At 44.8% G+C, this 16,368-nt stretch overlaps 1 protein-coding gene across 1 annotated transcript in view; it reads left to right on the top strand.

Moving 5' to 3' along the window:
* RAB11B (RAB11B, member RAS oncogene family) overlaps window positions 1–14,451 on the top strand; it is a 34,795-nt gene extending 20,344 nt beyond the window's left edge. Inside the window, exons 3-5 of the mRNA XM_036758205.1 lie at window positions 2,009–2,202; window positions 7,662–7,742; window positions 10,521–14,451. Of these exons, the coding sequence (XP_036614100.1) occupies window positions 2,009–2,202; window positions 7,662–7,742; window positions 10,521–10,666 (421 nt within the window). The 3' untranslated portion in view covers window positions 10,667–14,451. The remainder of the gene's footprint in view (window positions 1–2,008; window positions 2,203–7,661; window positions 7,743–10,520) is intronic.
* The last annotated feature ends 1,917 nt before the right edge of the window (window positions 14,452–16,368 follow it).

Here is a 16,368-nt window from a genome sequence, read left to right as displayed (position 1 = left end):
GAGCTTCAGTGATGTTCATATCTAAATACCAGTTCCCCAGTTTGGGAGGGATCCATTCTTTTACCTGGCTGTAGATAAACACTGAATTAGAAGACTTGGGAGGCTTGGTGGGTGGGGCTGGGGGGATGTAGAGTAATTCCCTCGTTGGCTGAGACCTGTGATTCTCTATAGACTGAGTACATGGCTGACCACATTTGAGATGTGAGAGAAAGGAATAAGTATATGTCAGATAGGTGCAGAGTAAATATAAAGTAATTTTGCTGGGTAAAGAAGAGAACATTAAACTAGAGAGATTAGAAAAGGCCTCATGTTGGACTCGGCACCTCAATTGTGCTTTGAAAGAAGTTAGGGATTCTACAAGACAAATAAGGGCTAACCTGTGCGAAGATATGTAGGTGGAAGATGGAAGTTTGTATGTAGGAAACAGAAAATAGCTTAGAAATTCATTGATAATGTGTGCGAGGAAGAGGAGTGATGTGAAATCAGTCCAGAAAGCTATGTTAGAGCCAGATTGGGAAGGTCTCAGATGCCTCACAGAAGAGGGAGTATTTGATTCCAAAGAGAATGGGGAACCCTGAAGCTTCTTGAGCAAGATGATGGCATGCTTCATCCTGTGTTTTAGGAATACCAATTTGATAGTTTGTGTGGAGGAGAGATTGGAGAGGTGAGGGAGACTGGAGGCAGGGACCAATTATGAAGCATGACCATGTGACAGATAATGAGGGTTAGAAATAGACTGGTGGATTTGGGAGTGGAGAGGAGAGGCAGATATGAGAGATGATAGGATTTGGTAACTGAGGGAGAGTGAAGAATCCCAGGTTGTGAACCTAAGTGACAGAGAGGGCCCTCCACAAAAATAGGGAAATTAGGAAGTGGTAGGTCTTAGGAGAAAATCACAAGTTCTGTTTAGAAACTGTTGAGTTTGAGATCCCTTTGGGACATCCAGATAGAAATGTTTGGCAGGCTGCCAAGTGGTGATACATGATTGCAGCTCAGGATACATAGAATTGGCAGTCACCTGCATGAAGAGAATAATTTAACCCATATAACCCAATAATTTAACTGATGAGAGCACAGACTATCTAAAGAAATGAGATGAGGGCAGGATTGGGTCCTGAAGAATAATTACACTTTGAGGGTAGAGACATAGATGATAATCACAGGAGACTGAGAAGGAAATGTCAGTCTGATAGAAGGAGAATCAGGAAAGCACCATGTCTCAAAAAACCCAGAGAGGAAAACTTGCCTTTGGAGATTGGGGGTGGTGAGCAGTGGCAGATGCTGCAAAATTGTCATGAAGGCTGAGGCCTGAGAACAGCTTGTTGGATTTAGCAGTTAGTAAGTCATTACTGCACCACTGGGGGTGGTAGGGTGGTTGGAAGTCAGATTGCAACAGGCTGAGAAGTGAAGGCATAGTTAGGAGAGGACTGGGAGTGCATTCTTCTTCTTCGATAGTCTTTAAGTAGAGGCTGAATGAGTACTTCACAGGAGGAAACTGAGGTCAGGAAAGGGAGAACAGACAGTGAAGTGGAACATAACTGGAAATAGAACCTGGTGTTCCTGACACCCAGGTTAGGGCTGCAATTGGTAGAAATTTCTCTTCAGGTATGTGTTGGACTAGATGACCTCTGAAGCCATGTCTAACTCAGATTCTGTGATTCTGTACATGCCTGTTGAGTAAGTGTCCATGCAGGAACAAAGATGTGGGAGAAAATAGCATTAGAATACGGTGTGCTTGTCAAAGTAAGTAGTCTTGGGTGGGTGAGGACTCTGGGGACTTTGATGGAGCGGGGCCAGGAAGCATGAGAAATGCCTAACTTTTATGGGTCACGTTTGGAGGTCTGCGATCATTGACTTCAGGCAGCCCTTGGTAAGGTAGTTCCTGGCCTCATGTCTGGGTTTTGTTCTAATTTCTGGTTGTAAAGAACACATGGTGCTAGAATATAGCTTGAAGCAAAAGCCAGTGTGGTTACTTGGCCAAATTGACGTCCTGCTAATGTTTTCTTAGGTACTACCGAGGGGCTGTGGGAGCCCTGCTGGTCTATGACATTGCCAAACACCTGACATATGAGAATGTGGAGCGTTGGCTGAAAGAGCTCCGTGACCATGCGGACAACAACATTGTGATCATGCTGGTGGGGAACAAGAGTGACCTGCGTCACCTGCGTGCTGTGCCCACTGATGAGGCCCGGGCATTCGCAGGTGGGTGGCCTTGGTCTAGGGGCAGTCCAGAAGGCGGGGAACTTGAATCCAGGTGCTCTCCTCTGCCCTGCTCTGGGATATAATTCCTTAATCCTTTGCTGCTGTGCAAGACCCTTTCTTTACTAGGTATCTGAATAGAAAGATCAAACATGACTTAGTCTCTGTCATCGTGTAACTTACTATACTGTAGCAGGGGAAAATAATAATTCTTTGGTCTAGAATGTTTTAAGATTTACAAAGCATTTTCCTCACAATAATCCTGTGAGGGTAGGTAATACTATTGTAATTATTCCCATTTTATATATAAGGAAACCAGTGCTCATAGGGGTTGTGATTTGCCTGCAGTCATAGAGCTGGTAGGTGCCTGGGGCTAGAATCAAATCCACGCCCTCTCATCCCTGGTTCCATGCTCTTTCTACTGTGCCTTGTTGTGTTTCAGGGAACTTTGCTCTTCTAGGTAGTAAAATTGGTCTATTTGTGAGATGCTTCATGCTTAAAAAAAAAGTTTTCTCTTTGCCCAGAAGAATCTTCTACCTCTTAGGGAGAATAAATACTTTTGAGTGGAAAACTCAGCTAAGTATATGCATGTGAGTCATATGAGCTCTGGGTTAAATTTTAATGTAAAGGTATCAGCCTCTGTGTGTTGAAGGTCAGGTCTTCTTTTTTCCTCAGAGCCATGTAAATATGTGCCTTCTTGACACAGTTCTAAGTAATTCTTTATAGACTAAATCCTGTTTACCATTGACTTTGTCTTCTCTTGAATGGCTTATAGTGTTTTTAATAGGGCTTTGCTGAAAATGCCTCTAGCTTTAGCAGGGCCATCAATACCCTCTAAACTCACTTGCCCTAAGTTCTGAATTTGTACCTATCTTACAGACTTTGTCCCAAGTGCAGTTTTCCTCATTTGTGTGGACTTTGCAAAACTTCCCATCACCTTCTTGCCTGCTAAGAGGTTGTTGAGTTTGCATTGGGTGAAGGTTGTAGGTCAGAGTTTTTCCATGGGGAGTTATATACCCTGTCGGTAAGGAAGAGAGAGGAGAGAGGAGAAGATTGCATAGTTGAGATATTTAAAGAGTTGATTCCCAATTAAAGGAGTAGTAATAGGTTTCTTTATCAAGCAAAGATTTCCATACTGAGAACCACTTTGCTTATGTATCCATTTCATAGATTCCCATTTCCCACATATTATTATTATATAGTAGGGCTCTGGATAATGTTTATAGGTTGTATATTAATGAGCCTCATTTTACAATATACAGACATACATATTTATGCATGCTTACTTCAGTGTTATGTAATTATGTTGGTGCAGATGGATAATCTCTATTGATGCAGGTCAAAACCCTTTCAGGACTTAGTCTTAGAAAGGTGCTATGATTGAAAAATTCAGCACTTTGTGGGCAAGCTGGTATTGAGCCTCTCTATACTTAACTGTTCAGTCCTCAGCCCATAGCCCTTTGCAGCCCCGGGGGCCTGTCATGGGAGCTTCTTCAGTTTGGTTGGGAGCTACCAGACCTTTTCACCCACTAACAGAACCTTTGGGATCCCAGGGTTGCCTCTTCCACAAGCAGTCAGTCATTATAAGGAAGACTTTTGGAAAGGGTGGTTACTCCCTGTAAATCAAATATATGCATAGACATATAGGAAAAAAATTAACTGAGCCTGAGATTTCATTGGTCTAAGGAACTCCTGGTAAAAACTTTCTTCCACTGATGCAGATCAGCCGTGCTCTGCACCTTGTAGTATTAGAGATTTGCTGGGGCACTAAGCTAAGGGCTTTGACACGGGGTGACACATTTAATACATGTGAGCAGCAGGACTTGAATTCAGGTTTTCCTAACTCTGAGGCTGTCCACTGTGTCAAACTGCCTTTCCAAATATATAAATAAATGTCTCTCTGTGTGTGTGCGTGTGTGTGCATACATGTATATATACACACACATTTATGTGTTGCTATAAATGCATGTATTTATATTGACTCATATAAATTCACATACATCAAAAGCTCCTATATTCACTGTGAGAGTAAGAGACAGCCCTGTAGGTTTCTTGGGTCCTAAAGGTAAACAGAGTATTTAGGGATTCCAGGGTCAATTTAGTAAGTCAGTCAACAAACAATGTGGCCAGAAGTAAGTAGAGGAGGAAAGACAGATCTTCAGTGGCCTATAAAACCCATGAGGAGAGACTGCAGTATAAGGAGGAGGAGTAGCCTGGCTGCCCAGAAGCAGAGGGGAGACTGAGCTAATGAAAAGGAAGGAAGCTCCAAAGGTGAGTTGTCAGGAGACTGGGGAGGAAGAGGAGAGAGGTCCGCAGCTGCCTGTGGCCTGGGAGGCTACAAAGGCTCTTTTGAATGGGCTCTGCAAGCTGAAGAAAGGAAAAGGGGACGCATTGTGAAAGAGCAAGACTACAAAAGAGTAAAGCCTCCTGGGAATGAGTGCTGAGGATGCAGAAAGAGAGGAGATGAGGAAGAAAAGGAAGAACCTAGATCTAAGCTTTTCACTTTCTGCACCTGCCCCCTTACCTCAGGATCATTGGCTAGCCATGCAGATTGAATGAGATGTGAAAACTACAAAAACCTGAAAAAATGATGGGGAAAGTTCTGGACCACATCCAGTAGCATTCATGGAATACATGGGCCGTCTACAGAGGAAACTGATGGGATGGTTACAGATGGAGGAAAACCTAGCTGGAGATGTGCTCATGACAATGACCCATACTGATGACATTAATGAAAAAAACACCAGGTTCAACAAGAAGATAGAGATTTTATGGAAGATGTACCCATGAAGCTAAACAGAAATAGGGAGAGGAAAAGCTGTCCAGAGTCCTTCAGCAAATATTTGGGGAAACATGGTAGTAAAGTTGAGCCTTCAGTTAAATTGCAATCACTGAAATGTGCCAGTAGAGAAGGATTTGTACCCTTGTGTTCAGCATTCAGATGCATTTGTAAGTTTCATACTTGGAAATAATATCGTTTATTTTATGGCAAAAATTCAACTTGTAGAGATTTGATAAATCTTTTTTCCCCATTGTTTGCTTGTGTTCCCAAGCTATTAGTTGATTTTTAACTCTTTGTTAAAGTAGAGCTCTGCTTCCAGGGTGGAGGGCGAACTGTCCCAAGTTTCAGGGGTTTTGTGCAGCTGTTTTCAGAGATACTTCTAGGCACCTGTAAGTTTTTAGTTCTTCCAATGTGGTATAATTCTTAGGAGAAGTGTTAACTACCCCCCCCCCCGGCCTGTGCTCTGGTCTGTAAGCCACCACAAGCACTCTTCTGCCCTGGAATTGTAAGGAGGGTCCCTCCTCCACTATGGCTGCAGGCTCTGCTGTACGAGTGCTCCTCCTTGCCCTGGGACTGCCACCCAGGACCCGGATCCTAGCATGGGCAAAGCAGCAGAGTCCTGACTCAGTGCTAGCAAAAAGACCCCTGTAATCTCCTTCTAACTAGTTTTTTGACCCCCTTACCATCTGTGGGCTGAGAGCTCTGAAAGTAGCTGCTGCTGATTCAGTCACTCCCAGGGCCTGCTCCAGGTTTGCTGGGGGCCTTGTCTGTGCTGGTGCGGCCTGTGCTGCACTGCACTCCTCTCTCACCCTGGTGCAACAGATCTTTCCTGTCAGTCTTCCAAGTTGTCTTGGGCTGGAAATTTTTTTCACTCCATCCTTTTGTGGGTTCTGCTGCTCTAGAATTTGTTTAGTCATTTTTTAAAGGTATTTGCAGTGGTTTGGGGGAGAGCTCAGGTGAGTCCCTTACTTTACTCCACCACTCACTTCTGCCTCTGACATTTGAGAAATCTTGGTCAGGACATTTTTCCTTGCGTAGTGGACTTGGTAGTCAGTCAGACTTGGAGTTAAGTCCCATTTTGGATACTTAACAGCCAAGACACCCTAGACAAAGTCATTTAAGCATATTTCTTCAGCTATAAAATGGGGATAATACCTATTATCCACCTCACAGGGATCTTATGAGGCTCAAATGAGATAATGAATCTAAGATAATTTGTCAGCTTGTAAAGCTGTACCAGAGTTTGTGAAGATGTATATAAAAAACAGATGTTGTGAAAGGAGGACCAAGAAGACAACAAATTAGGTATGAGAAATGAGTCAAGGATGACACTGAGGTTGGGAGCCTGGTTTCTGAATAGTAGTTCCTTAGTATGTAATAGGAAAGCTAGGGAAAGGAAGGAAGATTTGGGGGAAAGATAATGAGTTGTATTTTTCAGGATGTTGTGTTTGAGGTGCCTCTGAGATGTCCAAAAGGCAGTTAATAATGGAGGACTGGGATTAGGAGAGGGGCAAGTCTGGACAAATAGATATGGGAATTATCCATATAATGGTGCTATCTGAACGCATGGAAGCTGATAAGGTCACCAGGCAAGATAATAAAGAGGGAGAAGAGAAGAGGGTTCAGGACAGACCCTTTGGGGACACCTTGGTTAGTGGGAATGTCCTAAAGGAAGATCCAGCAAAGTAGAATGAACAGGAACTGTCAGACACGAGGAGAACCAGGAAAGAGCAGTGTCAGAAAATCTAGACAGGAAAGAGAGGGTGACCAACAGTGCCAAGAGCTGTGGCTAAGTAAAGAAGGTATGTGAATTGTGATTAGAATAAGTTTTGGTAATTAAGTGATCATTGGTAACTTTGGAGAGAGCAATCTCAACTGAATAATGAGATTGGAAGCAAGATTGTAGAAGATTTAGAAGTAAACAAGATTAGAAGCAACTAGTGTAGAAAGCTTTCCCAAGGAATTAGTGAGAAGATAAAGAGAATTATAGGGCAGTAGCTGGCATGGTAGGATCAATGAGGGGTTTTTAAGGATGGGGAAGACATAGGCATGTTTGTAGGCAGCGGGCAGGAGCCAGTAGATGAAGACTGAATATTATAGAAAAAAATGGACAGGACAGAGTAAGCAGTCTGCTGGAGAAAACAAGAGGTATTGCAACCAAGGGTGCATATAAAGGGGGTGCACTTTGGCAAGGAGAAAGGCCACTTCTTGGTGTGAGAGGGGTGAAGGATGAGACAGAAGATGTCTGAATGGGGAGGGAGGGGGAAAGAGGGATCTCTTAACAAATGGCCTCAATTTTTTCAGGGAAGTATGAGTCAAGGCCCCCAGATAAGAAGGTAGGGGAAAGTGGTGCTCTGGAAGGAGAGTGTTTGAAATAGCCACAATTGTGAGTGGGATAACAAATGGGTCGGTAGGGTAGAAAAGCATTGCCCTCCAACAATGAGGGCCCAGATGAGATTATATAACATAAATTTGTAGGGGGCCCAATCTGTGATTTCTTCCAGTGCCATGCAAGCAAAGGCCATCATGATGTGATCGAGCCAAGGTTGAGGTTGGAGAGCAGTATTGATAGCAAGGGATAGTATAAAACTGAACTAAGTCACTAAGGGGTTATGGTAAGGAAGGGAGGATATTAGGATATTCCCAGGCACTAACTGGAATAACCTTCTCTTTGTTTCAGAGAAAAACAATTTGTCTTTTATTGAGACATCAGCGTTGGATTCAACCAATGTGGAAGAAGCCTTTAAGAACATTCTCACAGGTGAGCGGTGCCTTGGCCTGGGCATGGCAGAGCTGATTAAACCTTGGCCTGAAGCAGGAATCAAAGAAGCAATTCAGTGGTTTTAGTGGCAGAAATTATGAATAACTCAAACGTTATCTAGAGCCCCTTCTGCTTAGAAAGTACTTTTTATCCAGTAACTCATTTATTCACTGATGTACTCTAAGAATTAAAGGCGCAAACTTTTTAGTCACTTAAAACAGTTTTGCAAAGTCAAAGGAGCTGTAGCCTGGAGAGTCAGGAGACCTGGGTTCTAGTGCTAGGTATACTCCCAGGTCTACATATGACCTAAGGTGAATCTCTTTCCCTGTTTAGATCTGTTTCTTTATAAAATAAAGGTTTGAACTAGGTGGTTTTTAAGGATCCCTTCCAGCTCTAACATTCTTAGAAATTATGTAGTAAATACACCATGTTGCTACATTATGGTCAGTATGGAAAGAAGGAATGAGATGAAGAAAGAAAAGACTATAGGAAAGATAGAAGGGAGGAAAAAAATGCAGGAGGAACATGGTAGTTTAGAAAAACATCTTCCTGGGGAAATCTGGGCAGCTAGGTAGCACTGTGGATAGAGTGCTAGACCTGGAGTCAGGAAAATCTGAATTCAACTGTGGCCTCAGACACTATGTCTGTGACCCTGGGCAAGTCACTTACCCCTGTTTGCCTCAGTTTCCTCATCTGTAAAATGAGCTGGAGAAGGAAATGTCATACTGTTACATTATCCTTACCAAGAAAGCCCCAAATGGGGTCACAAAGACTCAGACACAACTGAACAACAACATGGGGAAATAGCTGCTCTACTCTTGTTTCCAGGCTTTAAAGTTTATTTCAAAAGTAAAGTATATTTGACAAAAAGGTTTTTAAAGTTTTAAATGACTTAGGTTTTAGGAATTTTAAGCTATAAAACCCCATTGAAGGTTATATTTAGAAACAGCACTTGTTTAATTGTTTGGAATTTCCCCCATCTTCCCTCTGCTCTTCTTCCCCCCAAACCCCCCACCCCCATCTAGTGTTTGGCTTTGATTGGTCCTAGTGGGAACCAGCAACATATTTTCTGGAAGAAAGCCCCTTCTAGAGATTTTAGGTATTTGTTCACAACTCTCCAGCTGCTTAAATCAGATCCCTAGAAATTCTTCTCTGCATAGGACAGTCATAGTAACTCTCTAGGTGTGGAGTTGCTGTAAAGCTGTAGGATATAGCCAGAATAGTATTTTCTCATAGGTTTTTGATGAAATTAAACTAGTATACAGACATAAGTCAGTCCATTGTCTATCCCTGGTTTGGATGCCATGAATATGTTTAGGTCCAGGAAGTGGAGCTAGGAGACACTTACAGTAAACACACTGTTGTGCAAAAGCAGTCGATAAACAATGTCATCAATTGAGATCCAGGTGATTCTCCTGTCTGTATTTGACAGTTGGAGCCTAAGTGGCTCCAGCTGACAGAATGTACTGTCATTGGGAGGGTGGCAAGGGCAGAAGTAAGGTGTAACCTATTAGGACAGAGGCATGCCCAAGTAGGACAACTCTCTGTCAGTTTTCTAGTACATTTGGATAACTTGGCAAGCAAGTAATCAGCCAAAGCAAAACTCAGGGGAAAATGAAAGCTATGGGTTGGTGGGAGCCTGAGAGCAGCCAGAAGTTGGAGTTGCTGGGGATTCAGTGAATGGGATGTGGAGGCTGTGGTCTTCCCAGCCCTTTGTACCTTGTCTCACATGCAGCAAAAATCCTTTCAACTATACTGTTACTGCCAGAAACTCACTGCTTTTGTGGGATGCTGGAATTAGTTATGTAGCCCAGCATCTTTTATTGCCAAGGGAGGTCCTATCTGTAGGATTCAATTCCCAGGTCCTGTGTTACCATTAGGGTTATGCCACCTACCCCGTGGGGTAGGAAGGACAGGAGGTAACTAGATTGGACAGAGCTGGCCCCATCCCCATCCTCCCTACAGGAAGCCCCTGGCACGAGGTATCATGAGTGGGGGGGAGTTGTGCCACCCTACCCTAGACCTGACCACATATATGTTCAGCGGGGTAGGAAGACAAGCCTAGGTGAAGCCATCGCAGTAACCCAGGAAGGTACATCAGTTCTCTCTCCCAGGACCCCATTACTGTTTTTACTAAACAGCTAACTGCTTTGTAGTTCAGCCATCTCAAAAAACAAACAAACCAAAAAAGCCCTGCCAGGTAGGGGGTGTTATTATCCCCATTTTACAGCTGAGGAAATTGAGGCAAACAGAGGTTAAGCAAGTGGCTCAGGATCCCTTCCGCATATGTCCTTTTGTGTCCCCCACGGCTAACTTAGCATGACATACACAAGCGTGTATGAGAAGCACCTGACCTGTTAATGCATGAATTCCTTTCTAGCGAAGAGAGGGAAACAAAAACCAGAAGTCATCTTACAGCTGGGAAATTGAGGCATAGGTGGAGGAAGAATGTAAGCTTTGTGTGTTGGAGCTGGGAGTGAATCCCATGTTTAGTGAAAGTTGGTGTTAAGGTTGGGAGTGATGGCCCCTAACAACTCTGCTCCAGGGGCTGCTTGATTTTATGTAAATGGAAGGAGGTGTCGCCAGGCCAGCACTGCCTTGCGCATGCGCTCCCCCCCTTCTGGACTCTTCCTTTGCTTGGGTCTGTTTCTGCTCCTTGTCTTGGACCAAGGTCAAAAGGTTTAGCCCTATGGCGCACAGCTTTGACCTGTGCATTTTTCTGCTGACCTTGGCAGGTCCCTTTCCTGCTTTGCTAACCCAGAGTCTATATGTCCACAGAAATTTACCGCATCGTATCCCAGAAGCAGATTGCTGACCGCTCTGCACATGATGAATCTCCTGGCAACAACGTGGTAGACATCAGTGTCCCCCCCACCACTGATGGACAGAAATCCAACAAACTCCAGTGCTGCCAGAACCTGTGACCACCTGCGCCCAGAGGCGCCTTCCCTGCCTGCCCTTACCTCGCTGTGCTTCAGTTAGAAACGTGTGTGCACGTCTTTGCAGTTATCTCCTGTGATTCAGTGACTCTTTGTCATCATCCTCGTTTCTTCCCCCATCCCCAACGTCCATTTTTGAGCATTAACTGTAGGCCTAACCCCCCTTTCCTCTCAGGCTCCCAGGGGAGTGGGCTAACCTTGGGCCTGGTCATACAGGCTCTGCCCCCAGAGGGTGAGCCCTGGCTGTTCCCCTGGGCAGTGCCACTTGGTTGTCTAGTGATTGGTGGGAGGAGAAGGAGGAACCAAGACCTCATTTATCACAGCTGAAGGAAGACATACCTACACTGATTTGCTTTTGCATTTAGACCAACTTTTTCATAGACCCTTAGATCTCTGGGGAAGATGGGGAGCAGGAAAGGGAGGAGGTGTGCTGAAATTAAAGAGGGAAAAAGTCTTTTCCTCAGATGTCCTGTTGTGTCCACTTGGGATCCTGCGATGAGCATTGGGGTTCTCATTTGGTGGCCGAAGACCAATGGTGAGGCTGCTTGTAACACGATCCCCAGAGTTTCCTCCCTCATTTGTGGCTGCCTGTGGGCCTGGTCCTAGGGAGAGTCATTGCTGGGTACCTCTTGACCCAGGGACGAGGCCCAGGGGCAGGTTGAGGTGATGGAATGATTTGTCAGCCACCAGAGAGAATCCTCTTCCTCAACTAGAGTGTCCAGCAAGTGCAGGCCCTTCCTTTGTGGCCTCTCCATCCTGTCCCAGAACCCTGACCAGCTTCAGTCTGTGCAGGCCCTTGTTAATCTCCTTTCTGCCCACTGTTCCCTCTCCAACTCGCCATCTTGCCTGAAACCCATTTGCAAGGGAAGCAATATTCTCATGTTTTGTATATAACTGCACTTAGAGTTTTTGGGTTTTGTTATTGTAGAAAAACATAGATTCTTTATACATTTTGTAAGATTTATGCCAAATCATAGCATCTTGACCCTTTCCCTCACCCTTTTATTCTTTAACAATTGACTCTCATGGGCTATAATTTTTCTTGACCTTTACTAAAATGTATGATTCTATTTCCTGTATGCAACTGTGTTCCTTTGCCCTTGTCTCATTTCCTCAGTGCCAGGATGCTATTTGCAACAGTTATACTTTTCCTGATGCCCACTAGCCTCAGCAGCAATCTTGACCACTACGCATCCCTCTCTGATACAACAAGAGAGACCTGACCATGCTCGCATTTTCTAGAGGGTCAGGCCAAAGTTGGTGATGGTCCAGGCAGGCAATGAACTTGCCCCAGCCATGTGTGCTTGTTTGCATGGTACACTGAGATTAGCTAAAGGAAGAGAGAGGATTGCTTAGCTGTGCCTCTGAGCATGTTGGCTGTAGGCAAACTGTAGTGTCACATGCTCTCAGGGGGAGGTGAGGGGGGGTGGGATGCCCTACTCCCTTGGTTGACTTGTGCTAGTGGTACAACTTGTAACTCCCGAATAGGTGACAAGAGGATAAGTGGAGCTAACATTCCAGACATTGTTTGAAAGCTAGCTTTTGGAATAAGGTGGGGTTTTTCTTCCAGTTTTGCATGTAAAAGACAAAGACATCTTCCCAAGGTTAGTTGATAACCTGTTGGAGTTACTCTGGGATCCCTGCCAAGTGAGAACTAGTTCTAGAGCATGTAGCCTTTAAGGTTCATGTCCTATGGATTCAGGAAGGTGTCCAGGGCTCTGGCCCTGTTGCTGCCCTATGTGGGAGGATTTCATTGATGGGTCTCCTAGACTAATATGGGGCTTGGGTTTCAGCCAGCTGCCAGCTTCAGAGCACAAGCTGCTGAATGACTAGAGAGGAAGTCTCTTCACATCGAGTGCAAGGTCCCAGCATTGGCAGCAGGGTTGCTACTCTTTGGAAGTGATTGGGATAGAATGGATGAGGGTCCATCCATGTTTTGGAGTCTGTCCTACAGTGAATCTATACTTTTCACTGGCCTTAAAGGTGAGGCAGAGCCTTAATCTCTGACCTGTTGGCTTAAAAATAGACACTATATCTGCCCTTTGGTATAGTTTCTCTTCCTTGTTATCCCTGGGCTGATTTTAATGTACTGGTCTTGCAAGTTTACAGGGAGTTTGCTCATCAGGGAAAGCAAGTGATCTCTGGGAAGGGGAGGTGGAGGAGGAGCCACTCAGGAGTCATTCATTTTGTTGGCCTCACAAACTGCCCCTCCTTTGAGGAGGAGTCAGGCTCTGAAATGCTGTTTCTTTCCTTTGAAGTGCCCTGCTCTCTGCCTGCATGAAAGTTCAGGCCAGGGCAGTATATTTAGTACTCCCAGGCCTTGTTCAAAGACTTGCTTTTTAGTTCTACGGCAGGAAATTGTTCCAGCCCTCAGCAGTTAAATTGGGTCTTTCCCTTCTGGCCCAAGGCTTGAGCTGAGACTGGAGCTTGTTAGTATGGGTTGGTGGAAATTTTAACTCGATGACATTCCAAAGCCCCCAAGACTCCAGGAGTCAACTGCTGCTGCTGGCCCTGGGTAGGAAGGATTGTTGAAACTGGAAGTGTTCAACTCAGTCCTTCAGCCAGCCTTTCTGAGATTTCTAGGGAGATGCAGAAATGGTTTTGTGGTTGTGGCAGGGGTGGAGTTCTGGGACTATACAGGTGCATTAATTATTCAGGATTCAGGCCTCCCAAGACACCACCAGGTTATGTAACAGCCCAGTGACCACCTCTTCTCTTTCAGACCAGGGCCTGTGTCGCAGAAAGGGAAGACGACTCTGGATAACCCTTCTTGGTTATGACTTCCTTTGACTAAGTTATTCAAGTTTCACCAGCTTAGAGGCCTTCATGCTACAGCCACTCTCCAGAGCAATGTGAAATGACCCTTAGCTAGCCTATCCGGGGCAGCTGTCTTCCAGGGCCGTGCTGCTGCTATCTGATTTCTTGCCTGGGGGTGAAGATTAAGGCCTTTTATTTTATTTTTTTTGGCCTCTTCTTTCCCTGTCCCTGTGGATGATCCAAGTTAGGAGGAGGGTCCCAGCTAGCCTTGGTCAGGAGACAAGTAGGCCTGGGTCCACCTGGTACATTCTGCTTAAGAGTCGGGGTTGACCTTTACCCACCTCTTCCTTGGCATTATTGGTTCCCACTTCCACCTTGGTAGCATACTACAGTTTGCTACCTGCTGACTTTCTTTAGCAGCTAACTTGCATCCTAGGTGTTTATGAAAATTATTGCCTGGGAGAAGAGACTTCTGACCTATGTGGCAAGAGGCAGAAAAACTGAGTCATGTGGCTTGAGACATGCCCCTGAGTTCTGAGGTTCTCAGTATCCCAGCTCATGGGCTGTTCTAGAAGATGTTTTTCTTTGGAATGACAGGCTGGCAAGCCATCAAGGGCCCTGAGCCAGTGAACAGCAGCTAAGAGGAAGTATGCCTGGGGCTGGGAGACTGACCAGAATCCCCTACTCTCCCCCCAACACCCACCTACTGGGATTACGGGTAGGGTGACTAAGCTAGCTGTAGGAAGTCTTCCTGACATAGGCCAAATTTCTGGGTGTGGTTAGGTTGGTCAATAGTGGACGTTGCTGAGTAATCCCTACGCCACAAACGGGCTTAGTCTGCATGGGAAAGCCAGGGCTAGTGCAGACTTCTGTTCATTCATATATCTGTTTCTTCTTCCGCTCCACAGCACTTGTATTTAGTTCAGTGCAACCTTCTTTGTAAATAGAGCCCCGCATCCCTGGATTTGTGCATGGTTATTCTGTGTTGTGGATATAAAGATTGCCATACCAAAGTGTCTGTCTCCGCCCAGTCCTTCTCTCCCATAGAGAGGGGGTTGGGGGTGGGGTGGGGAGGAAGGTGATGGTGATGAGAAAAGGGAATTAGATGGAAAGGAAGTTTAAGCTGTTCCAGATAGAAACAGGACTCGGGTTGCTCACTCCTTAAGGTGTACAGCTACACTGGGGACAGACAATATGTAAATCTGGCCACTTTATTTTCAGGAAGACTTTCTAGATTGGCCAGAATGCATCCAACATTCCTCCTAAGGGTCCTTTTTTGCCTCCAGACTTGAAAGCCTGCAGTGGTGGAAGACTTCCTAAGTCCTACAGGATGGCATTGCTCTTACTTGAATTAACTTTAGTCCCCTTGTACTCACTGCAGAAAATGCCATTTGAACTCTCCTGCCTGACTTAATTGTGTGTTCAATAGCTGGCCAGCCTGGAAACAACTTAGACTGCTTCTAGCTCCAGATGAAGGAAGGAGGTCCCTGTCAGCTCCTGAAGCGTGATGGTTTGGGACACTGAGTTGAGGTCAGGTCACAAAAATTATGAACTGCCATCCTCAGCAGAGCCCCCACTTCCCCAAGAAAACATGCCACTGCCTTTACCCCTGAGGTTGTCCATGTTTTGCTGTAAAACCTTGAAGAAACCAAGCTGTCTGGAATTAGAAGTTGACAGTCACCAGGAGCATCTGAAAAGTTGGGACATACAGGTAAGATTGGGATTTCATCCAGCAATCTAGAAGAATTTTCCATAAAGGCCAGGATTGCCAATTTGCCTTTTTTTTTGTAGACCAATTAAATTGATTCCAGTTCCCTGTCATCTGGTGCTTCATCCATACTTTCACTTTTACAAATGGGTGTCATGGAGCTCAAGTGCTCTAGCAGGAGTGTTGACCCATTGCTTGTCCTGAGAACCCTTCCAAATAGAAGACCTTCCTTCTACAGGTGGGACTGGGTGTGTTATCTCTGTAATAAAAAGGTAACATTTCCATAGTGCTTTTTTCAGAGTATAAGCAACTAGTATTTAAGGATTTAGGGCAAGTGTTCTTAACCTCTGGGGATCTGTGAACTTAAAAAAGTTTAACAGCCATCAATATAACTGCTTTCTTTTGTAAAACTATTTTATGCAATTAAAAACCTTATTCTGAAAAGGGATCCATAAACTTTACCAGACTGCCAAGGGGTCCAGAATGATCCAAAAAAAGGATAAGAACCCCTGCTTTAGAGTTTGGGAATTGGGAATAGTGCTTTAAGGTTTGCAAAGCATTTGACATACATATTATTTGATCTTGGCAATATGGGATTGGAAGCAATTATCCGTGAAACAGGCTCAGAGGTTGTGATTCTGCTAGGATCGTATAGTAAGAATTTGAGGGTCTTCCTGACTTTATCTAGGACTTTTCTTTATCCACCACAGGAGAACACTTGTTTTACAGATGAGGGAAAGAGTCCTGGAGAACTTGTGACTTGCCCAGGGTTACAGGAGTAGTAGTAGTAACGGTATGAGTAGTAGCAGGTGAGAATTTGATCCTTGGTCCACCGCATCCCGCTGCTACTTCGTAGAATGAAGTTGCCCCAAAAGGGCCCTTGTCATGATCTCTGCCTGCCATATGTTGTTGGGACTAGGAATTATGCAGATAGGAGAGGATGAAACAGGAGCTGAAGGTGTGGAGGGAGGACTGAAATGCTGTGGAAGTAAAAAAGTGTTTGAATCACTTTAAGGCCAGAATCTAAAACCACTGGTTCTGAACCAACACATAAAGCCATTCCAGGAAGATCACTCTAAGATAACGTGCAAAGCACTTTGTAAACCTTTTTAGCTATGGTGGGGAAAAGCTGCAGATACCATCATCATCATGTTTATTACAACCGGGAGAAAATGTTGGTCAGTAGCCAGGTTTCGGAGGCCGCCAAGAAAGTGACTTGCCT

This window comes from Trichosurus vulpecula, chromosome 1, assembly GCF_011100635.1.
Source record: "Trichosurus vulpecula isolate mTriVul1 chromosome 1, mTriVul1.pri, whole genome shotgun sequence".
Lineage (NCBI taxonomy): Eukaryota > Metazoa > Chordata > Mammalia > Diprotodontia > Phalangeridae > Trichosurus > Trichosurus vulpecula.
The sequence above is the reverse complement of the archived record's forward strand: the minus strand, read 5'-3'. Positions and strand labels throughout refer to the sequence as shown.